The sequence below is a fragment of the Diaphorina citri genome, unplaced genomic scaffold (assembly GCF_000475195.1).
Source record: "Diaphorina citri unplaced genomic scaffold, Diaci psyllid genome assembly version 1.1 scaffold435, whole genome shotgun sequence".
NCBI lineage: Eukaryota > Metazoa > Arthropoda > Insecta > Hemiptera > Psyllidae > Diaphorina > Diaphorina citri.
The window spans coordinates 27,912-51,571 of NW_007377870.1; the positions used below are offsets into that span (position 1 = coordinate 27,912).

Genomic DNA, 23,660 nt, shown 5'->3' on the forward strand with positions numbered 1-23,660 from the left:
TAATCCCTTTGAGTTTAGCAAAGAAGATTGTTATTATCAACTTCTCTCTACAGAGTTCGAGAGGGAACAGGAAAATCTGTATCAGTACCTGAATTTTCATCAAACCTCTGACCTTTGGAAGCTTTCTTGTGGTAACGATGAACAGGTTTTTGTATAGCGGTCACATGTAACTGCACAATATCCACTTGAGCCCCCAGCTGAAGGTACTGATACAGATTTTCCTGTTCCCTCCCGAACTCTGTAGAGAGAAGTTGATGTGTTGAAAATTAAAGGAAATAAAAAAAGAAAATTTAAAGGCTAAAATCGTCAAAAGGTAAAAAAAAAAAATCACAGGAAAAAATTCAAACTGAAAAATAAAGATAAACAAATAAACATAAACGACTTCTGTGATGTTAGCGCTGTCTAATGTGAAGTTAGCGACTTCTCGCTTATGAAAATGGTCGGCAAGATGACGCGATGACGGCAAGACAAAAATGTACTTATCTCTTGCTTGCTAACCTCCTTGATCCCAAACAAACAACCAAAATTTTGATCAGAGTTCAATGACCTTTTGAAAAACCAGTTGACCTTGACCCATATTTTTAGAAGAGATCTTCATGGACGAATCCATTGAATTCTGAGATCGTTGCATATTGCATACCTAGATACAGGGCGATAATAATTTTTGCTTCTTTCTTCGCCTTTTCCCGTGTACAGACGAGAGGTAGGCGTTTTTCGCCAGCCTCTTAATCAGCCCTAACTGGAGATTGCTTTGGGCGGTGGGCGGACATTGGACATTTGGTTTTGGCTACAAATTTCACGAGTGGATGCCCTTCGCACTCAACCATTGCTTTTTTTAGCAAGGGAAATTCAGGCTGGTATACTCCTTGCTTAAAGTCACCCAGCCAGACTAAGCTATACGTCCTATGCTTAAACAATAATGAAAGACACTTTACAATCGTTTTCAAATGACTTAAATTATAATTTGATAGTTTTATTTTATTGATTGACTTATTCTAGTATACCTACAAGAGGGAAAAATACAAATATCACGAAAACAACCACAAAATTACAAATAAACAAAAAACAAAAGTACATGAAGTAAAAATCTAGATGGTTGGCTCTGTAAGAAGGCACTAGAAACAGCAGAACACAATCATGCATCATGCGAATGTGGTGCCGTCTCTTACAACGACTGATAATTATGTATGTTTCTCGGGGATGATTATGACACGGAGAATGTTAGAGAAATCGGTTCTATCTCGGCTTTTATTAAAAGTCTAAAGCTCGTTAGAAATTCGGGGGAGCCTCATGAAAGATCCATGTACGTACTTACTCTTATCAATAGGTATCAATCATGCACCTAAAACTTAGAGTTTTCTGACTCTTATTTCAGGGGACGTTCATATAAATCAAAATACTTCCTACTATCCATACCTTACTATTTGTTTACTTATCAAAATACTGCCCACCATCACCTGTGAAACTGCTTACTATCACCTGATGTTAGGTGACAAATCTTTTCTGACAGTACATAGGAAAAGGAAATCCAACATTCCTGAATCCTGATGATGTACCAATTTTGCACGCCACAATTTTTACGGGAGTATTTACAGGTAAATAAATTGATTGATTTCATGAGAAAACAAAATCAAGATAAGGAGTTGGCAAAAAACCAAAAAAACTGGTTTTTGGGGGATTTTTTTCACATTTTCTCACACAAATGAGCTCTGATCTCGAAATTTCTTGCTTGTCACCCGTTCAAACATTATGTAAAAAAAATCACCCATCCATGTAGTGGTGATGTTCCCCTATCCCCCCTCCCTTTTTGGGGAAAAACTGGGGAAGCGGGAGAGAAAAATATCCCCCCTCCTAACAAGTGGTGATGTATGTTTGCTAATATTCCCCTCCCTTGGAGGGAAAACTGGGCAAAGGGGAAATATCCCTGTTAAAACGACAGCATAAATTAATCCCCTTTGCCCTCTTAAAACTGACCGTGCATGTGGCAAGAGGATTTATTTACCTAGAGTTTATCTAATTATGTACCTATGAGTGTTTTAACTTGGGCCAACACGGTATGTGATGATAAAATGGAAATAAATAATCGAAAGAAGTGACTTCTATGTTTTAGTCAGTAAATTTTAATTGGGTTTATCGGCTCGTTTCACGAGAACGGTGTCTCCGCTTTGGTTTTTGGTACCTTTTGATAACTGATGCATAAAACAATGGGGTTGAAAAAATTCTGCCTTTTTTGTCTCCAAAGTAATCCTAGGTACTTAATTTGAAAGTATCCACCTAATTTATAGGTACCTAATTTGGCACCAAGGGAAGTTCTACGGTTAAAACTGTCTGATATCTCATTTTCATTCCTGTGTGTCTAGTTGTCTACCCATACTGTTTTTCCTCCTCTTTTGGCTTGTTTCCTTTCTTCATTATCACTAAAGCGGTGGTAAAGAAGAAGAATGAGTAGTTAGAAGAAGTAGAAGAAGAAGAGGGAAAAGAAGAAGGGGAAGAAGGAGAAGGAGCAGATAAAGAAGGAAGGAGGAGGAGTAAAAATAAGGCGAAAAACAGACATGAGAAACTAGTTATTACCTAGGTACCGTCAGATTTCTTTTTACTTTCGTCCTCCTCCTTTCTTCTTCTTCTTTTGCTTCCGTAATAAGATGAAAACATCCTCGCCATTTCCTTTTTAGCCCTCCTTCCTTTATTATTACGATAGTAATAATAGAAGGTATAAGGGACGGGCTATTGTATTCGCTTCGGTGTCGTCTGTCAGTCTGTCCCCATAGAAGGACTTATCCAAACCTGGTCGACCTATATATCAAATTGACCCAAAAAATTGATAGCATTTAGAACTTTAATCCATTGTAAAAAAAAAATCTTTCCTCAGCTTTTTTATTCAGTAGCCTCCCCAAAGGTGTTTACCAGCGGACCTAATCATACAATCTCTCTGTTCGCTCACAGGACCAAAGTGATATTGAACAATACTCCTAATTATGTTGATTTGTCTTCCTTCCTGTTTCCCTCCTTCTTCTCCTCCTACCTCTTTCATGTTGATATTTTCTCATTTATAAATTGAGAAGAAAAACACATTAGGTACTTTCCTGATTATAGGATAGGGAATTATAGGATACTTTATTTATAGGATAAGGAAAGTAAATATGTCTAATTGTCCAATATACCGTGAACTGGGGTATCTTTGGCCCTTAAGGGTAACATTGTCCACCCGCCATTTACCCTATTTTCCGAAGGGACAATGATGCCCTCAAAGAACAATAAAGTCCCAACTTGGGACGTCATTGTAACTTGAAGGCAAAATTTGTTCCATATTTAAATATAGAGGAAAAGGTGGATGGGCAAAAATTGCCTAAGCGCCTTGACCACTACAACACCGAGGTAGGTATAAATGAATACGCATGTAGGTATAAGGTAGGTATAAATGAATCGTAATGAATACGCATCTAATTGAACCGCGGCCTGTGGAAAAAAAGAACTCCTTTTATGCTCTCCCTCTCTCTTTCCATCTCTCTCTCCTCGGGAAACAAAGTCACTCCCTCATTAAAAAAAAAAAATCAATCAGTAATCAATCTGACCACTTGACACTCCTTTTTCTCTCTGAATTGTGCCCCATACCTTAGGATTCAATGTCCCTTGATAATTAATAGTAGGTTCCTCTTGACCAACAAAAATATCCTTTGAGGAATTGGGCACACACCCACATTAGGCTCTTCATAGAGTAAACCGACTAGCTTCGTATAAAGCTAACGAAACCTTTGTATAAAACTAATCCTTACAGTTTGGAGTCAACAATGATTTCATCACCATTGCTAATATTATAACTGTACAGCTGTTTACCAGGGTACTTCATTTCCTCAGGTCCCAGAATGTCCTGGTCACAGTAGAACAGTCGCATTTTGGACACCGGGATCTTTGAGAAGGATTCCAGTTTTTGTTTCAAATCCTGAACGGTTTTGTAAACATCGATGTTTCGTTCTTGTAGTAGGTTGCCGCATCTGATTGTCACTTTAACGTGGCGCTCGGGTTTCAGGTCTATGTTGACAAGGGAGCTTCCAGTTTTTGTTTCAAATCCTGAACGGTTTTGTATACATCGATGTTTCGTTCTTGTAGTAGGTTGCCGCATCTGATTGTCACTTTAACGTGGCGCTCGGGTTTCAGGTCTATGTTGACAAGGGGATCCAGTTTACCGTGAACCGATAGGAGATCCAAATATCTGGACAGTGAGAATAAGTATAAATCATCACTTTGTACTCTAAACACAAATAACAATGAACGAAAGCGAGTGCACCTCGTATTCCAAGCAAAGAGCCGAAAAAACTTTGACTCTGCCGAAAATCGAACCCGGATGACAGGAGATCCAAATATCTGGAAAACGGACAGTGAGAATAAGTATAATTCATCACTTTGTACTCTAAATACAAATAACAATGAACGAAAGCGAGTGCACCTCGTATTCCAAGCAAAGAGCCGAAAAAACTTTGACTCTGCCGAAAATCGAACCCGGAACCTCCGGCGTGAAAGCCTATTGCACTATACCTTCGGCCACGTATTTCAAGTTCATTTGTGGACTCTTGCTTTTTTCTCGTTCTTTTATTGTGTTAACCATACTTAATTAAATGCGTGTCACAAATGATTATCCCCACTTTTGTCCTCCCCTCTACACTTAAATAAATTTTATGTTTTGACTTGGACTCCAAAAATCAACCTAAATTTTTGTAGAAGCTTGACCCAACTTTTAGGACTGTTTGTCCCTAAAGCTAAGCGTCTGAGAGGAATATTTATGTACGAAATTGCTTTTTCTCAATACAAACCAGTTCATTTATTGATATTTTTAAGGGAATTTTATTATTTATTCATAATTAATTGATCATACTCATATATTTTATTGGATTTACACACATTTTATTTTTTATTTTATGTAATTGTTATAATATTTATTCAAAATATTTGTTATGTTATGCCTATGCGAAGTGTATTGGTTAGCGCGATGGACTTCGGATCTGGAGCTTGGTGGTTCAAGTCACGTCATAAAATTAGAAAGATGTATTAATTGGAGAATGACTTTTGCACACGATTAAAATTCCTTTTTCCTTTCCCTTGGGAATGCAAGTTATTAAATAGGCTTGGGAATGCAAGGGTTTACCCCCTGGCTTTACAATTTGGGCACTATCAAAGGCTTGCGTCCCGAATCAAACAATCCCTCACTTTCAATCACATACAGAAAGAAATATTTATTCAAACACTTAATTGCCTTATTATGTCTTCGGTGCCACAACTTGAAAACTTTGCCCATCTTTCCATTCCTCTCTGTGTCACCAAGACTTTTTCCCTTTTTACTGCCTCCATTATTTTCATTGTCACTTGAAAATTTGCCCATTTTACTCGCAATGTTCTCTGTGTTACCTAGAACTTTACCCATTTTACTTGCAATCTTTGTGTCTCGATCTAGATCATTGCCCATTTTAATTCCCATCTTTTTGTCTATACCACTGCCCATTTTACTACCAATCTGTGTGTCTAGGTCTCTGCCCATTTTAATTCCAATCTCTCTATCTAGATCTCTGCCCATTTTAATTCCCATCTTTGTGTCTATACCACTGCCCATTTTACCCCCACTCTCCTGAAGTCCCATAGCTTCTAGTTTCACCAAACACTCCCTGGCCATTGACAGCAGGTACGGTGTATTATGCAGCTTCCCCAAGAGATGGGTATGAGGTGGACTAGACATGTAGTCGGGACAGGGTAGGGACTGGACAGTCTCAGCTAGGACTAGTAAGGAGGACAGGATGAATTGAACCATGTTGATGAGGACCAGCTTAGTGTTGCAGAGCTTGCAGAAGAGGTGTGCAAGTTGTTCTAGAACCTGGAATGAACGTGGATATTTTAGTGGAACGAACAAAGAAAATCTACATTACATTGAAATGGACTTTTCTGACGAAATTTCTGTGTGGGGAGTCCAGTATGTAGGACTATTGCACCCCCAAGAGAAGTGTAAGTTTTACCTCGACAGTTTTCATTTAGTCTGTTAGTTTGTTTCTTCCATAGCCCTCTAACGATTTGTCTATCATTGTTCTTTCTTGTTACATTTGTAATTAAACCTCATGGATTTCACGTTGGTCAGAAAGGCAATCATGTTGGATTTTGGTGCTCTAGATACTCTAGAACCTCGCAATTCTAAATTGGAAAAAGGGGAGATCATTCGCCACCCACATTAGAAAAAAATCGGTTTTAAGTAGGTACTTGCTTCTCGTGATAAGCTTGCGAAATGGTTCTTAGCCGCTTTTGTATCTTAATTAGAGAGGTGCTCTTTTTACCAGTTCTACAGTTCATTGACCCACCACAGCCTCAGTAAGAATTACAAAGTACAAACCTCGCGTTGAGTTTTAACTTCAGAGTCCAGGAAGAAGTGTTTGGTTTGTTTTAGAAGGAACTGGTACAGTTTATTCTGGTAGTGTTTTGGAGTCAGAGGTGGTAACTCGAGAAACGAATCGATATACATTTCCAAGTCAGAGCCTGTGAAATAAAATAGGAGAAAATCAGTTGAAAGAGCTACATGAAGTGGAAGTTAAGCAATGTTGCGCGTGGTTGGCATCCGGCTGGAAACGCTTTTCCCGGCCTCGCTTAGGTTGGGCGAGGTTAATATGAGTATTGTCACCGAATGGAAGGTGAAACCCCTGCCACTAAAAACCTTATCAGTTACACCTACCTGGTCTGGCGGGGGGACCTTAAACAGGGAGCAGACCAGTGACTATAAAGAAGAATCAAAGCAGTCAAACCCTAACCAGCCTGGCTAGCTGGAAGTTACGAAGGATTTATCATGCTTCAAAGGAAAAGCAAAGGCCCTCATGATGGTTGACTGCGGTTCGGGACGGCCCAAGTAATCTTGGCTAGAGACCATCGAACCCCCCTCGGTGCATTGAACACCACCACTATAACAATAACACCTTGAAAAATCGGAAAAAATTCCAGGTTTCCCTTACCTCTGTACTCAAACAGCAGCTCTCTGTTCTCATTTATCCTACAGAACACACTGTCTTCTAGAAAGTCCAGCACTTGAGTGAACAACGTATCTATCATGAGATCACTGTTCACCTGTTGTAGTTTATACTCTACTACTTGTGATGCTACACTGCTGTATGGCGTTGCGGCACACAAATTACAATCCCGGAGCTGAGGTGCAATATTTTCACATGGAGAATTATTTGTAGACGCAAAATTTCCATTTTGAAAATTTGTGGACGTACTATTTCTAAACAAAGTGTTCGTGGACCCAATATTTTGAGTATTTGTGAAAGCAATATTTCCATACAGAGTATTTGTGGACAAAATATTTCCATTTTGAGAATTTGTGATCGGAATATTTCCGAATACATTGTTCGTGGACGCAATATTTTGTATGTTTGTATGAGCAATATTTCCATTTTGATTATTTATGGACGCAATATTTCCGAATACATTGTTCGTGGACGCAATGTTTCCATATTGAGTATTTATGGACGCAACATTTGGCCACACAAGGTCCACCAAGCTATTGGTCGGAATATCAGAGTTTTTCTTGAGCAGTGCTTTCAAGTGAAGGATTTTCTTGAGGAATTCAACGTGGGATTTGATTTCAGACGTTCTGGTTTTGAATAACGTTGACGCCAAGTCAGGTGGGCTGTCGTCTGGAAGAGAATTGACAGAAAATAGAATGAAATTTCAGCTTCAAGGGAATAGGAGGCACAATAGAGTTAATACCTCTTTCAATAAATCTTATGAGAGGTGCAAGAGGTTTTAAAAGAGCACGGTTAGCCCATTCATTACAAATTTGCATCAGTAAATGGGTTTCTTCAAATTAAATTGATCCCAAGGGCAAGGCAATGCCTAAACCCTTGACAAATGGAGTGTGCCTGAAGGCATGTGATGTGTTCCAATCCACTAGACCCCTATTCCAATCCACTAGACCCCTATTCCAATCCACTCGACCCCTATAACATTGATAACCTGCTTGCTCCCACACTGGAGGTCCTGGGTTCTATGTCCGCTATCGAAAGAAAAAAAAAACTCGTTTTTCAATTTCAACTGTTTACTTTCTGGTGTTCTTGTGTTGATCCAGCAGTAGGATTTTCCCACTTATAGTGAGCTCCTCACCCAACCGGAACTTGATGACACTATACTTACTCATAAAGGAGAAGCTCGTATTGTCATCAAACTCCTCCAGAACTTCCAGAGGTTTAGGATCTTCATCTTGCATTTCATTGTGTTTACCACTCTGGAAACCCGAGTCATATTGGGAACTAGGTTCAGGCTGGGAGTGGATAGCTTGTGAATCATTGTCAAAAGTAATGGAAGAGGTGATGGGGATAAGATCTCTGATGCAGTTGAGAATGGATTGCTTTTGATATTGAATGAGAAGTCCGTGAGGATCGTTTGTCTGAAGGAAAAGGAAACTTTATTTACCTATTGCTTCTTAACCAAGAATAAAAGTAGGTAGGTATCTACAAGAATAAGACGTAGGTACTTGAATAGCCCAAGTACGACCGTATTTAGGGGCCCCCTGGGGCTTTATTTTTCTTCTTTATAAACTGCAGGCCAGACTTTCGACCATCCAGATGTCCTCTGTCCTCTGTAGAAATAGAAACATAGTTTGATTTTCTACTACCAATACCTTCCTTAATCACTTTGAAAAATAATAATTATAATTATGAAAGCACCTACTCTTAAAGTTTTTAATGTCTCTTCCTTCAGTTCCTTGCAATACTCGGAATAGCTTGTTTTCTCAGGCTTAGCTCTTATAATTGCCAGAGATACTGCTAGTAGAATTCTCCGATTTATAGTTTTCACTGGAAGAAAATAGACATGTTTTAGTATTAATAAACTTAAAAGATACTACAAATAATGAATTTAAATCTGGTGTTGTTTATAAAATTGACTGTGAAAATTGCCCCCATTCATACATTGGAGAATCTGGCCAATATCTCAAAAAAAGAATGTACCAACACAATTATGACATAAAAACGAAGAAAAATGCGTCAGCCTTAACAAATCACGTGTTTGAAAATCAACATAATTTCGACTTCAATAATGTAAAAATCATAGATAATGAGAAAAACCCTAAAAAAAGAAAATTCCTTGAAGCTTTTCATATCAATAAAAATTCAAACACAGTAAACTATAGATCCGACGTGAATAATACCCTACGCATATACCAGAACCTTATCGATACCATGTAATTTCCTCACTTCTACTCCTGCTGCGATAGAGTCAACATCTATCTTGGTCTGAAGATGATGTCCTGAGTGACATCGAAAGCTCACCAATTTAAATCATCTTAATCGAAATTGTCTTGATAAGAATAATTTATTTATTTTTATCTCATTTTAATTTGGAGTTAAGAGATATTTTTAAAACATTCTAAATGAATCAGTATGAATCAGAAATTCTTTTGAAGAAGAAGAAGAGATTATATATTTTTAAAAAACACATAAACAATCTGCCAGCCTCTGGCTGGTTGCCAAATAAAAAGCACAGAATACCAATCAATCATAAGATATTTGTCTTCAATAGGATTTTCTTTCTAATCACGTAGATTTCTTGTCTCTTGTCATTTGCTAACTGAGTAGATATGATTGTGAAGAATATGTAACGACTGTTTGATAATTGTTTCAGATAATTCTTGGACGTGTTTTCTCTGAATATTGAATGAGTTCATTTGGATGGTGTGAATCCTCCAGCATTCCACTGAAGAATTCGAATAAAGCATTCAGATCCCATTGCAGTCGACACCCGGAGATCCGATTGGCCGACTATTTTACCTCCGGAATTAAGTTTTACATTGGGACGCATCATGCTTATAAGTTACTCATTTTGAACCACCCAGGGGGCACTTATGGTTTTAAGGATGGTCCATGGAAGCGAGTAACATTACCCCCCAAGGATATATAAACAACACCTAATATAATCACCGAGCTTCCAAGAAAAGCGGCGGTAGCCAAGTTCCGCCTATTGACAGGCCATGACTGTCTGGCTCAACATCTGAATAGAATAGGATGCAGAGACACACCCACCTGCCCACTTTGTAACCAAAATGAAAATGCAACCCATTCCGAAGATGAAAGGGAATTCTTGTTTGTAAGCTCACCAATTTAAAACATCTTAATCGAAATTGTCTTGATAAGAATAATTTATTTATTTTTATCTGATTTTAATTTTTAAATATTTCTTACGATTATTAAAAACAAATTTTATTTAGTATTAATATTATCGTCCCGAAAACGAAGAGAGAAAGAAGACAGGATAGAAGAAAACCAGCCGTTCCGAAATGGAACCTTGTCCGCACTCCTATGAATGGTTGTGATCTTCGAAAATTAATTTTCCTACCTACAGCTGTTATAGGTTTCCTACTTACCTAGACATTCTTCAATTTCATGTGAAGTATCATCGTTAGAAATCATCTGTATGACAACATTTGGGGTCACTTAAATATTCTTTGATCCGTATTATTAAAAAATAATAATAATAATAAATTACGAGGATACCTACATTTTCAAAAACACCTGACCTATTGAAAATAAATTTGAACTGGCGCTCTTGATAACTGATTATCAAATGCAACGAGCACAAAAGCAGTGTTGCCAATTGTCACCTATCACTATCACCCTAAATGGTTACCCCGTAATTTATCCTATTTTGAACTTCCTTTTAATTTCGATTTAAAAAAGAAAATGAAAAGTAAAAAAATATTCTCAGGAGAAATTTAGTGTATACCTACGTATGCATATGAAAAATTACGTGAAATTCATTTTATTAATTTTTTATGAGATGAGACATGAGAAAAATGAAAAATCCAAAATCGGGTAAAAAATCTCCCGAACTTCGAAGCTAGAAAAAATCTGGCAACATTGTAGATAAAAATTTTAAATTTTTCAAAATCACAACATAACCTCAAAAATTCATTCCTTTTTGAAAATTTTAATTTTAACTTTTTGGTGAATTTTTGGGCAAAGTTTGAAAGATTGATGAGCAGATGAGCTTTTATTTAATTTGTCACTGGCTTTACCCTTTTCTTCCCCCACCTGTTTCCTTACATGTGTTCCTTTTTACTGTTTTATTTTCATTATTGTTATTTATCCTTTACCCTTTTCTTCCCCCACCTGTTTCCTTACATGTGTTCCTTTTTACTGTTTTATTTTCATTATTGTTATCTATCCCTTTTTAACCCTTGATTGTTTTTGTAAATCTTCATTCCTCTCCTGTTTATTCTAATTTGTATACCCTATTTTATTATTATTTTTCATTTTTCTCACTTCCCCTTGTTCTATGTTTCTTTTTCTATGTCCTATTTAATTACTACCCCATTCCTTTTCTATGTATTGTTGTACTATCTTTGTATTCCTTGTAATCCTATATTTATCAATAAATAAATGAATAACTATTTTGAAAGGGGCTAATGACAATCGAAGTCGTGCCCCTTTTAAAATAAATTTATGAAAAAAAAAAAAAAAATTTAATTTGTTAAAGTAGTCTTTAATCCCTTCTTTCTCTTAACTACGTCCTATAAGCCGTGTTAAACCACCGTACAAACCAGTCTACACATAAAGAACCAATCCCTCAAGTGGCAACCAAGTTTCATCAGCAAAAGTCACCATGGATTTAGGAGGTGTACAGTTAACCAATGAAAAAAAGGCTGAAGTAATGGCCCAAGTCAAACAACAAATAGCCATTGCTAATCTTCAGGAAACCATTCAGGTAATTTCACAAAAAAGAAAAAAGGATGATTGTTCCATTACCTTCTCATTTGGGTAAGATCCATCATGTTGGAAATGAAAAACTAACGTTAATGCCTTAAAAGACTTCTCATACCATTTGGGAATATGAAAGAGCTACTTTAGGATAACCCTGTCACTTAACATGTATGAAATAACATGACCAACTGGTGATCATTTCAGATATAGCTCATATAGCATGTAGGAGTTTAACCCACCTGTAGTCATTCAATACCAACAAATAATCTAAGTTACATGACCTTTGGAGTCTACCATTGGAGTTGGTCAGTGGTAAGTAAGTACATGGTATTATCTATCTGGGTAACCTTATGCTCATGCATTTTGTACATCAGATAAGTGAATGTTTTTTTTATTTAATTTGCTTCCAGAAAATGACAGAAAAATGCTTTAACAAGTGCATACCCAAACCAGGAACTTCACTATCTGGTTCTGAACAAGTGAGTATTTTGTCTGATTCTATAATACCTAGTAAAAAAAAAAAAAAAAAAAAAAAAAAAAAAAAAAAAAAAAAAAAAAAAAAAAAAAAACAAAAAAAAAGCTATGGGTTCAATCTAAATCATAAACAGCCCATCCTCCTCACTCCATAAAATGGACAAGAAATAACACAGGACTGACCCAATAAAAGATTGGTCCAATGAAAGAGCTAGCAAGCAGTAGTACTTCTGTGCTCTAACTAGACTTGTGCTTTTTGTTTCATTCAAGAGTTTTTCATACTAGATGAGAAAAGATTATTTTATGTTTAAGTAGATTATACATAATTAACAAAAAATTGTTTTTTTCCTTCACAGAAATGTGTAGCAATGTGCATGGACCGATACATGGACTCGTTAAATTTGGTCTCAAAAACTTACTCGCATAGGATACAGCAAGAGGCGGGGAGGATACAGTGAACAAAATAAACACATTACAAAATGGCTGTAGATATTAAGGAGCGCGGTAGCGCTCCGCCCCGCCAAGTCAAGAAAGTTTGACCGCGTTCCTTTATAGTTGAGAGGTGAGCTAAGATATTCAGACGAATGGCAGCTTTTAAAACAAAATTTAAAGCTGCAAATGGAGAAGTAAGACTCAGGTATTGGGTAATATTTAACAAAAATTGTACCTATTGGATCCTATTTGATGGGGCAAATTACATACTTTTCTTTACATTTCCATGAAGTAGGCATGTTGTTGAAGCTTTGAGGATTAAAGTGTTTGTAACCCCAGAACAATATCTGGGTGGTGGATATATTACACTTCCTTTGACCAATACAAATACAAAAATGAGAATTGGTAACTACTCTACTTATATGTAGAACCTTAAAACTTAAATACAATCCTGCTTCTCTTTTGAAGATCAGAATGTATTATACCTATTCCACAATCATGTTGTTGCTTTTGAAATAAAACTGCCTTTGATTATTGCATTTTCGAAGTACTGTTCTAAGCCAACAGTGTAAATAAAGCACTCCTTATAAATTGATTATTCAAACAATAACACATCACTTGTCAATAGGACAGTGGTTTTGTTTCTTTAGCAACAGTATCTTGGATAAGTATTTGACTGTATTCCCTTTATATTCCATGTTCTCAATTCCAAATATGTTTTGGTTGACTCTGTTTTAAGTGTCCCAAGAGGAATAAAGTCTGTTGTTTAATTTATCTATTAATTTATTCTTCTGTTTTCCAAACATTCAAGTTTCAGTTTTTGAAAACCCAAGTTCCAATTTATGGAGAAAATAAAAGATACAAATTACTCACGAATAAATTAAAATAATTAACATTTTATTTTTACATAAAATATAAGGCACTTTATTTGATGGTGGTAATAATACATAAATTAGGTTCCTAGTTGGAAAAAAAATAAATGCTGGTAAATTTGAAATTATTAAAATTAACTCGGAGTGAGCCACATGCTTTAAAGGAAATCATTGTTTCCTCAACTTTCTCTTAAATTAAAATAATGTAACAATCTCAATGCCGGTCACTCATGCTCAGACTGTTGGACAGTTGGAATGTGTGCGGAGGAAAAAGCTACAGACCTGTGTAGATCTGAGCGTGATTGGCTGGCACAAGGTAACAAATACCTACTACACCGTTTAAACAATAACATTTTGTCTGGAGTTACTACCACAAATTTCAATTCCCTCGATATGCGATGTTTAATTCTGTACTGACGCTAGGACAGAAGTAGTGTCTACATCCTACGTAGACAAGTAGACATCACATCAGTGTGAGACCTTGTGGTTAACATCTTCCATGTAATCACCAATACCACTAGACAGAGTTGATATTGAATTGTCCTGGGTAACATCGTCCCTCTGAAACAAAATCAGATTTGGTGTTGAATGTCATTGAAGGACTGCTAAGGTTTTTAGTGATGGGGGTTTTACCCTCCATTTGACAACAAGCTACCCACCTTGTCACATTAACCTCTACCAGCTTGATTGGGCTTGGTAAAAGCCAGCAACAATTGTTCAAATGGTCACTAATCTGAATACTACTTCAATGATTCATTTTATTTTTTTTTTTTTTTTTAAGAGGTTTGACAGAGGGAACTGTAACTGCTATGGTCTTATCGTCCCGAAATCGAAGAGAGAAGGAGGATAAATGTAGAGTGCTAGTAATAGATCAACTTACCCTTATCTTTGATAAGATTCCCTTGTTCTCTAGGGTTTGAGAGACCAAGTCCTTCAACTGATTATCATCGTCTGAAGACATTCCTTGGGACTTTACTCTAGCTTGAAGAGAAAATGAAGAAAATCCTGGAAAATTTTGGAAAAGCACAACAGAACAGAAAAACGCGGAAAACGCCAGGGAAACTTCAAAAACCAAAACCACGACGCACTCTGCTGTTTTTTGACGCGTACTTTAAATGTTGCCAGATGTACGATTACAAGTTGTGCGGTAATAACTTTCAGCCCCGTACGATAATCCCTTTTCTGTACGGTATTTCAGCCATTTCATCTGGCAACGCTGTGATAGCGATTTCAAAAAAATCAAAACGACGCACTCTGCTGTTTTTTGACGCGTACTTTAAATGTTGCCAGATGTACGATTACAAGTTGTGCGGTAATTTCAGCCCCGTACGATAATCCCTTTTCTGTACGGTATTTCAGCCATTTCATCTGGCAACGCTGTGATAGCGATTTCAAAAAAATCAAAACAGAAAACATCTGATACGTCAGTTCCACGTCGAATGTGGCGTACGTTCACATCATACAACGGTACATCAAACACACATCACAGCATCACACAAATTTCTTTTTTACATGGAGTAGCCGAAATCTTATACTGTCTGTGAAATAACTTTAGTTTCCCATTACTTACCTTTGAATTACGATACATCAAACACACATCACAGCATCACACAAAATCACAAATTTCTTTTTTACATGGAGTAGCCGAAATCTTATACTGTCTGTGAAATAACTTTAGTTTCCCATTACTTACCTTTGAATTACGTCACATTGCAGTCTGCCCAAACTTAACAAACAATGACAACATAGTATCCAAATATTGGGACGCAAGGAGAAAAATGACATAATAGTCAATCTCAAGCATTAGATAACAACAACAACAACTTCAATAATTCATTTGGAACTTGTGCAATCAATGTGTAATTATACTTTATATTTATTCATATTTACCTAACTTAGCACCCAGATGGGAGAACAGTGGATGCTGCTGGTTGGGCACTTAAGTAAACCCCTTTTTCGGTGCAATCAATGTGTAATTATACATTATATTTATTCATATTTACCTAACTTAGCACCCAGATGGGAGAACAGTGGATGCTGCTGGTTGGGCACTTAAGTAAACCCCTTTTTCTACCATTCTTCTTCTTCCTAGCCTTTTCCTACTTAAATAAGGTTGGTATACACTTTATATTACATTGAAATGGGGGTCTTTTCTGGCGAAATTCCTGTGTGCGGAGTCCAGTATGTAGGACTATTGCACCCCAAATGTTGGTGTAGATTGCCTCAAAGAAATCTGCTCTCACTTACCAAGGATCCACTACTGTTGAGCAAGTCTTCCGCACTGTCTAGATCTTCTTCAATTTCACTCACACTTCCTGTGTCTCCCCCGCCTTTGTTCTTAGCCGGACTACCCTTATCTAGTATCGGGGGAGGGTCCTGATTTAGATCATTTATAGTGTTTATCAGTTTAGTTGTATTGGCGAGGAAGTTGGTGTTGGGTTTGTGTAGAGATGGTAAATGATCTAGAAGGAGAGGAGAGGCAGGCTCATCCTCCTGAGATCCATTCAAGCTGAAAACAAATCATTTTATTTATTATCTGTTTTTCACCAAGTTTCTATTTAACCTCAACAATATTGACCTTTTTTTTTTAGTGTATTTGGAGCTCTAAAACAGGATTATTAATTATTTCTCTTCATAGCATCTTCAGAAGAGTCAATGGTGATTTGAGTCCAAGTCAGATTTTTTTTTTAGTTAATTACTTAAATGGGGCTGGACAGGATCAGAGTGGGGTTACCCGGCTGGACAGGATCAGAAATGAAGTAATAAATAAAATCAAAGTAACAGAGGTGTCAAAGAAAATCCAGGAAAGAAGAATGTAGTGGTATGGACATGTTCAAAGAAGAGAGGAAAACTATGTAGGAAAGAGAGTTGAGAGAATGATAGTAGATGGAAATAGGGGACGGGGCAGACCAAAGAAGAGGTGGAAAAACTGCGTAATTAAAGACCTGTGGGAAAAGAACCTAACGGGGAATGAAGTGCACAACAGGGCTGGCTGGAAGAGGCTGGCGAAAAACACTGAGTGACTGACCCCACTTGAGTGGGAAAAGGTGTAGTAGAAGAAGAAGAAGAAGAAGAAGAAGAAGAAGAAGTTAATAAATGGGAAGTGCCATTTGTGAACTATACTTGACACAAAATTCCTTTTTTTTTAACTTGGTAAAATCACTTACTATCTTAAATTTAAATCTAAAATTAATTGTTCCTCAGGGGATCTTGATTTTTCTTTCAGTCTTGATTCTTCATTTAGGTTTTCACCATTCACTAATTTTTTGTTGATTTGATCTTGATTTTCTTCAGGTGCTATTGAACTCTGTAACAAGGTTATGAAAAGATTGTAAGTACATGGTTAGAAAGGGCAAATAATTTTGTAGTTTTACCAAAAGAAATCAACATGGTATTGTCTTTGGTAGATACTAGTCTGCTAGGTTCGCTTGGGTTTATCGTATTTTGGTTTTTGCATGCTTTGCTAAATCTAAAAACATGATAAAAGAACATGGCGTCTATATCAACATGGGTTTGTGTTATGGGGATTATGGGAAGGATGCAAAATCTCTAATGTGACTTCAAACAATGGAATTACTTGAGTTTTTCTTACCGTTTTACTGATTTGATCTTTGTTACTCAAGTGTTGACTGTTAGCTTCTAATAATTGACATAATACTGGCAGTGTGTTATTCTCTTGTTTTAATTTCAAGTCACTCATCAACTGCTGTCGGCTCTTTGAATTTATCTGACTTGAAGGGACTCCTATTTCTGTTTCCAGAATGGTTCGTGTGAATTTTAAATTACAAAACTCTAGAAATTCTTGTACAATACACAATGCTAATACTCCTTCCTCTGTTTTCAGCAGATCTACAATTAATTGGTTATTTCTCAGCTGCTCCTGAAACAAAAATGTTGTGTATAAGCTATTGGGCATCAAGAATTTATAAACTAGAGGGGAAAATTAGGGAGCCACACATGGGCTTTTTTATTGTTCCCCTTTCTTTACATTGATATTTTTCGACCACTGGATACACATTTTGATGAACACAATGAATTACTGGATACACAATGAATTACTGGATACACATTTTGATGTCATAACAGCTATTACAATGGTTATGCAAGGTATTTATTCTTGAATTTTATGTTTATGAACGACCACTGATATACCTACCTCTTCAACAAGAGGTATCTCAAAGAATTACTTACTCTAGGATAAAGGGAAGAAGAAAGGTTTAACTTACTTTGAATTTTTCATTTCCTTCCAATGCCAAAAACACATTTGCTCTCAACTCAGCCTGAAAAATAAGATAACGTGAATAATGAATTACTGGATACACATTTTGATGTCATAACAGCTATTACAATGGTTATGCAAGGTATTTATTCTTGAATTTTATGTTGTAACCTTTAGCAAAGTGTGAAACTTTTGTATATGGACCATGATGGGCCTTGACTGATGAAAACAAAAGGGGAAGAGTATTGTCTATGTTACCATAGGAGAAGTACCCCAAAATTTGCTATTTAGATAAGCAACATTCATCCAAAGGCTGTGTTTATGAACAGGGCTGAGATGAGCTCGGTCGAGGTGAGATAGGATATTGTTTCTACAGTTTTGCATTGGAGTGGTAACTCTGATTGGGGTTGGTAAAAGCCAGCAGCAATTGTCCAAATGGTCACTAATCTGAATACTACTTCAATGATTCATTTGGATGGTGTGAATCCTCCAGCATTCCACTGAAGAATTCGAATAAAGCATTCAGATCCCATTGCACCCGGAGATCAGATTGGCTGACTATTTTACCTCCAGAATTAAGTTTTACATTGGGACGCATCATGCTTATAAGTTACTCATTTTGAACCACCCAGGGGCACTTAAGGTTTTAAGAATGGTCCATGGAAGCTAGTAACATTACCCCCCAAGGATATATTAACAACACCTAATATAATCACCGAGCTTCCAAGAAAAGCGGCGGTAGCCAAGTTCCGCCTATTGACAGGCCACGACTGTCTGGCTCAACATCTGAATAGAATAGGATGTTGAATTACGAGCTGCAACAACTTAACCACAATGAAGTACTTATTCCTTATTGGTCTTTTAGTGTTTCCCTTTATTGTATCTACGTTCAGTGGTAAGTACCTCTTTCATAAAATACCTACTTCGGTAAATCAAAAAGTTGGAACTATGAACATTGCCAGGACTTGAGTAGGTACTTCAAAATCGATTCCTCTTTTAGTAGCCTTTGAACAGTGATATCCTCTGTGAGAAGGAGACTACATTTAATCCTTTCTAAAGTCCTTCCGATTTTTTTGGAATTGGTAAAATCTATTTAGTGGTAAGTACCTCTTTCATAAAATACCTACTTAAATCAAAAAGTTGGAACTATGAACATTGCCAGGACTTGAGTACTTCGAAACCGATTCCTCTTTTAGTACCCTTTGAACAGTGATATCCTCTGTGAGAAGGAGACTACATTTAATCCTTTCTAAAGTCCTTCCGATTTTTTTGGAATTGGTAAAATCTCTGTACTTACCTACTGGTACTTTATATCCAAGTGTTATTCAGTAGGTGACCATCTGGTAAGTCTGCTTTGAAGTACACTGGGTCTTGTAAGGTACAAAGCTGAAAAACTTGAAGATCTTCAAATGAAGTATCAGGGCCTTAATCCTTTTGATTTTTAGTACTACCTAGTTTATTATATGGAGCATTTTTTTTTTTTTTTTTTTTTTTTTTTTTTTTATGGGGGAAATTATGAAGAAGAGGAATTTGATACTTAGAAAGTCTGTGGCTAGCAAATATTACACAAGGAATTTATCTACAATCATGTCAAAGTGCTTTTTAACCGAGCATACCTACCCCAATTTAGTGTTTGTTGTTTCCAATAATGCTCAGAGGTTATAGACTTCAGCCTAAGATAACTTATACAAAATTGGATAAATGTAAGAAACTCACCAAGATTGGAAATTTGATTGAAGGCTGGCTTGGTAAACAAGATTGTTGTCTCAGCATCAGGAGAACCTCCTGGTTTCCGAGACCCATCATCCTCGCCTTCGTCCACAACAGTTCCGTCAGTATCAGGCTCTCCTTCTACGTCAACATCATCTTCAATTTCATCTTCCTCAGCTCTCACAAATACTGATGCTCCTGGAAAATTAAAAACAAAAATATAACATTATCAGTTCAACAAATTTTCCCTCTATGATAAAAAAAAAAAAAAAAAAAAAAAAAAAATCCCTTGTATAAGTCATCTTAGGCTGAAGTCTATAACCTCTGAGCATTATTGGAAACAACAAACACTAAATTGGGGTAGGTATGCTTGGTTAAAAAGCACTTTGACATGATTGTAGATAAATTCCTTGTGTAATATTTGCTATCCACAGACTTTCTAAGTATCAAATTCCTCTTCTTCAATTACAGACTTGCCTGCTGGCAGTGTGGTTGAATTCCTTGTTGGCTTTACAAACAAGGGCAAGCAAGATTTCACCCTCGACACACTGGATGCTTCATTAAGATACCCAATGGACTTCAACTTCTACATTCAGAACTTCTCAACCATCATTTACAACCGTATTGTCAAGCCAGGACATGAAGCTACACTGGGATACTCATTTGTCCCTGCCGAGGCTGTTGCTGGAAGACCTTTTGGACTGAGTGTGAACCTTCAGTACAGAGATGAGGTAAGAACAAGTCTGTGATAGCCATTCCCATAAACTGAAATTTGGCAGAAATTATCTACCCCCCAAACCTAGTTAATGGTGGGCAAACATCTTGGGAAACTAAGGGTTTTGGTTCAATTTACACCATTTCCCTACCACCTCTATTGAGAACACACCAGTTTTGTTATTATGTATTAAGTGTTGATGACTTCATAATATCTCTTTTTTACAGCACAACAATTTCTTTTACGAGGGCATCTACAATGAAACTGTCAACATTATCACACTGGGATACTCATTTGTCCCTGCTGAGGCTGTTGCTGGAAGACCTTTTGGACTGAGTGTGAACCTTCAGTACAGAGATGAGGTAAGTCTGCGATAGCCATTCCCATAAACTGAAATTTGGCAGAAATTATCTACCCCCCAAACCTAGTTAATGGTGGGCAAACATCTTGGGAATTTTTCAAGGAACTAAGTACCTACTTATGGGAAACTAAGGGTTTTGGTTCAATTTACACCATTTCCCATTGAGAACACACATTTCTTGTTTTTTAGTTTTGTTATTATGCATTACTTAAGTGTTGATGACTTCATAATATCTCTTTTTTACAGCACAACAATTTCTTTTACGAGGGCATCTACAATGAAACTGTCAACATTATTGAGATTGACGAGGGTTTGGATGGTGAAACTTTCTTCCTGTATGTGTTCCTTGGAGCTTGTGTTGTTCTCCTGTTGGTCATAGGTCAACACTTCCTCTACTCGGTAGGCAAGAAGAGAGTCGGCACAGCACAGAGCAAGAAACAAACTGTGGAGACAGGAACCAAGAACAGCAAGGATATTGATTATGATTGGATTCCCAAAGAATCATTGAACTCGTTGAAGAATCTGAGTAAGTATTTGCCATTTTTCTCTTCCATGTCCATAAGATAGACATGATACCTACTTCACAGTACTTGAAGTATTAAAATGACATGCTTTCTTCCTTGGAAATACCTTTTTTTTTACTATTAATAATATCCATTGTTCTTCTTCTCCTTTCAGCAAACTCACCAAAAAGTCCCAGTGTCCATAAGATAGACATGATACCTACTTCACAGTACTTGAAGTAATAAAATGACATCCTTTCTTCCTTGGAAATACCTTTTTTTTTACTATTAATAATATCCATTGTTCTTCTTCTCCTTTCAGCAAACTCACCAAAAAGTCCCAAAGGCAAAAATCCAGTCAGCCCAAGACAAAGAAAAGTGAAGAGAACTGCTGGGGATGATTGAAATAGACTGAACTCTCATTACAATCATGGACAAAATCACTTCTACTGATTTGATCCTAGTAGAAGACATTGTAAATTCTTCCTCAACACTGGAAATTTGATCAAGATTTGTAAATTCTTCCTTATCTCAACACTAAAAGGTAGATGATGACTGAGAGCACAATTTTCTACGGAAGAGAACTTTATTATATTTTAGTACGAACCTTCTTGTAAATATTTTGTTGTAGGATTAGCTTTGGAATAATTATGATTCGGTGTTTTTGTGAAGTGATGCTTCAAGTTTCACATTAAATTTAATAAACAAATGAAAAATACAAAAATGGTTCCTTGTACAGACTCCTGAAAAACAAGGCTCCAACTCCATGCATAAATAACTGATTGCAGTAGAACATCTCCAGATTTTTAAAAGCACACCCACAAACACCTGAATCACATTATTGTTTTCATTTTGTAAATATTGCATACATAACTGATTGCAGTAGAACATCTCCAGATTTTTAAAAGCACACCCACAAACACCTGAATCACATTATTGTTTTCATTTTGTAAATATTTTGCAATAAATTATCGCCACTGTCTATGCTATAACTCGAGCATATTTATATCCTGTGAAGGAAACTAGTTTGTAAAGAGGAAATCTAAAAAATTCATGTCTCACAATGTCTCCATTTGCAGTTAATGCCTCACTTTTTCTCTATTTACGGGAAATACTTCGAGTTATAGCATAAATACATGGCTGTGTTTATTTCGTAGGTAGATTTAATTTATTGTTTTCAACAAAATTCATGTCTCACAATGTCTCCATTTGCAGTTAATGCCTCACACTTTCTCTATTTACGGGAAATACTTCGAGTTATAGCATAAATACATGGCTGTGTTTATTTCGTAGGTAGATTTAATTTATTGTTTTCAACGTCAGTATACTTAATTGTCACTCGTCCCAAACTCCCAAACACTATGAGCTTGCTTGTGAAGGATCTTGTACCATCTTTAATTTTGTACCATCTTTAATATTCATCCTTTAAGATTTTCACGTATTACATACTCCAATCTATCAGGAGCTCTCTGTTAATTTGATATTTTGCCTAGTATAATTAAGACTTCGGTCTTATGCACAGTCAGTGATGCAGTTTTAGACATACAACTTTTGGCTAAGTTTTCATTCATCCTAATATTTGTCCGAACAAGAATAACTCTAGGTAGAAAACCTTTCTTTAATACTGTTTCAATGATTGTGGATACATCAAAAAATTATTTATTTATCATCAATGCCAGCAATAGTTGAAAAGTTGAAATAGGTTATTTATTGGTTGTGTTACTTTTATTTTAAACGTAAGAATATGATACGGCCTTGTCTACAGTCTCATAACTTTATGCTAACAAACACTAAACCGTCTGTTTAGTCAAGAAAGACTATTCTATACCCAATCGACTTATTCAGAATTTATTTTGACATGAGAATTTTCAGAAAAAAGTAATAAAAATGGATTTACTATCAATACAAATGTAAAGGCATCATGAGACTGTCAACTCGGCCGTTGGTGGCTTGCAGTAGGTACCTATCAATATTAATTTACCAACTCGATAAACAACCGACATAGAGTAGGTTTCCGTTTTTTGAACTAAGCTCAAACTTGTACTCGACATTGTTCAAAGATGAACTACTCAACATTGTTCAAACAGTTTTACTTGAAAAAGTGGAGTGATATACACAATAAAAATATCAAATTTTGAAAGGATAGGAATTGATTTCTTATCTGAATCATAATGTTGGCTCTTTGTTGTGTCCAGAACTTCAGAAAATCCAAGAAATTGTCTTACTGAACTAGAATTGACCCATCAACCATCTGATTAGAGTGACAATAAAAATATCAAATTTTGAAAGGATAGGAATTGATTTCTTATCTGAATCATAATTTTGGCTCTTTGTTGTGTCCAGAACTTCAGAAAATCCAAGAAATTGTCTTACTGAACTAGAATTGACCCATCAACCATCTGATTAGAGTAACTACTGTCGATTCTTAATGCTTTGAGCATGACGAATACGTATGTTTGTGACTAGTTAATTCCCTAGAAAGAGTCCATGAGTTTTTCAGTATCTATGATTTCCAAGTCTTCACGACTATGTTGAATTTTTGAAGAAGTCCCAAGAGGGTTTGCTTCAGAAGTTTTGTTTGGCCGGAGCTTTCATTTTTCAGCAAGAAAATATTTGATAGGCAAGCCAAAAAAATATTTTTTGGTAGTCCAAAT

The 23,660-nt window shown here is 36.4% G+C and overlaps 4 protein-coding genes across 5 annotated transcripts; 2 read left to right on the forward strand and 2 right to left on the reverse strand.

Annotated features, from left to right (window-relative positions):
* Positions 1 to 4,867: 4,867 nt before the first annotated feature.
* On the reverse strand, positions 4,868 to 10,501 carry LOC113467236. Its single transcript, XM_026823307.1, has 6 exons — positions 10,385 to 10,501; positions 8,695 to 8,819; positions 8,158 to 8,410; positions 6,978 to 7,661; positions 6,368 to 6,510; positions 4,868 to 5,860 (listed from the first exon to the last, which is right to left on the reverse strand). The coding sequence occupies exons 1-6, from the start codon at positions 10,428 to 10,430 to the stop codon at positions 5,150 to 5,152; spliced, it is 1,962 nt and encodes a 653-aa protein (XP_026679108.1). The 5' UTR covers positions 10,431 to 10,501; the 3' UTR covers positions 4,868 to 5,149.
* Positions 10,502 to 11,481: 980 nt separating this feature from the next.
* LOC103508799 (mitochondrial import inner membrane translocase subunit Tim13-like) lies at positions 11,482 to 13,339 on the forward strand. 2 transcript variants are annotated; one of them, XM_017443919.2, is made up of 4 exons: positions 11,482 to 11,724; positions 12,131 to 12,199; positions 12,551 to 12,686; positions 12,739 to 13,339. In XM_017443919.2, exons 1-3 carry the CDS (start codon positions 11,623 to 11,625, stop codon positions 12,650 to 12,652), a joined length of 273 nt encoding a protein of 90 aa, XP_017299408.1. In that variant the 5' UTR covers positions 11,482 to 11,622; the 3' UTR covers positions 12,653 to 12,686; positions 12,739 to 13,339. The 2 variants fall into 2 exon arrangements, with proteins under 2 accessions (XP_017299408.1, XP_008471594.1); XM_008473372.3 differs by having other exon boundaries at positions 12,551 to 13,339.
* A 217-nt stretch (positions 13,340 to 13,556) lies between these two features.
* Positions 13,557 to 18,318, reverse strand: LOC103508804 (FGFR1 oncogene partner-like). The gene is made up of 6 exons (XM_017443920.2): positions 18,176 to 18,318; positions 17,725 to 17,830; positions 17,091 to 17,378; positions 16,666 to 16,805; positions 15,746 to 16,007; positions 13,557 to 14,059 (listed from the first exon to the last, which is right to left on the reverse strand). The coding sequence occupies exons 1-6, from the start codon at positions 18,316 to 18,318 to the stop codon at positions 13,967 to 13,969; spliced, it is 1,032 nt and encodes a 343-aa protein (XP_017299409.2). The 3' UTR covers positions 13,557 to 13,966.
* On the forward strand, positions 14,929 to 21,747 carry LOC103508798 (translocon-associated protein subunit alpha). The gene is made up of 6 exons (XM_026823308.1): positions 14,929 to 15,070; positions 18,521 to 18,644; positions 19,457 to 19,559; positions 19,872 to 20,158; positions 20,750 to 21,029; positions 21,329 to 21,747. Exons 2-6 carry the CDS (start codon positions 18,552 to 18,554, stop codon positions 21,409 to 21,411), a joined length of 846 nt encoding a protein of 281 aa, XP_026679109.1. The 5' UTR covers positions 14,929 to 15,070; positions 18,521 to 18,551; the 3' UTR covers positions 21,412 to 21,747.
* The last annotated feature ends 1,913 nt before the right edge of the window (positions 21,748 to 23,660 follow it).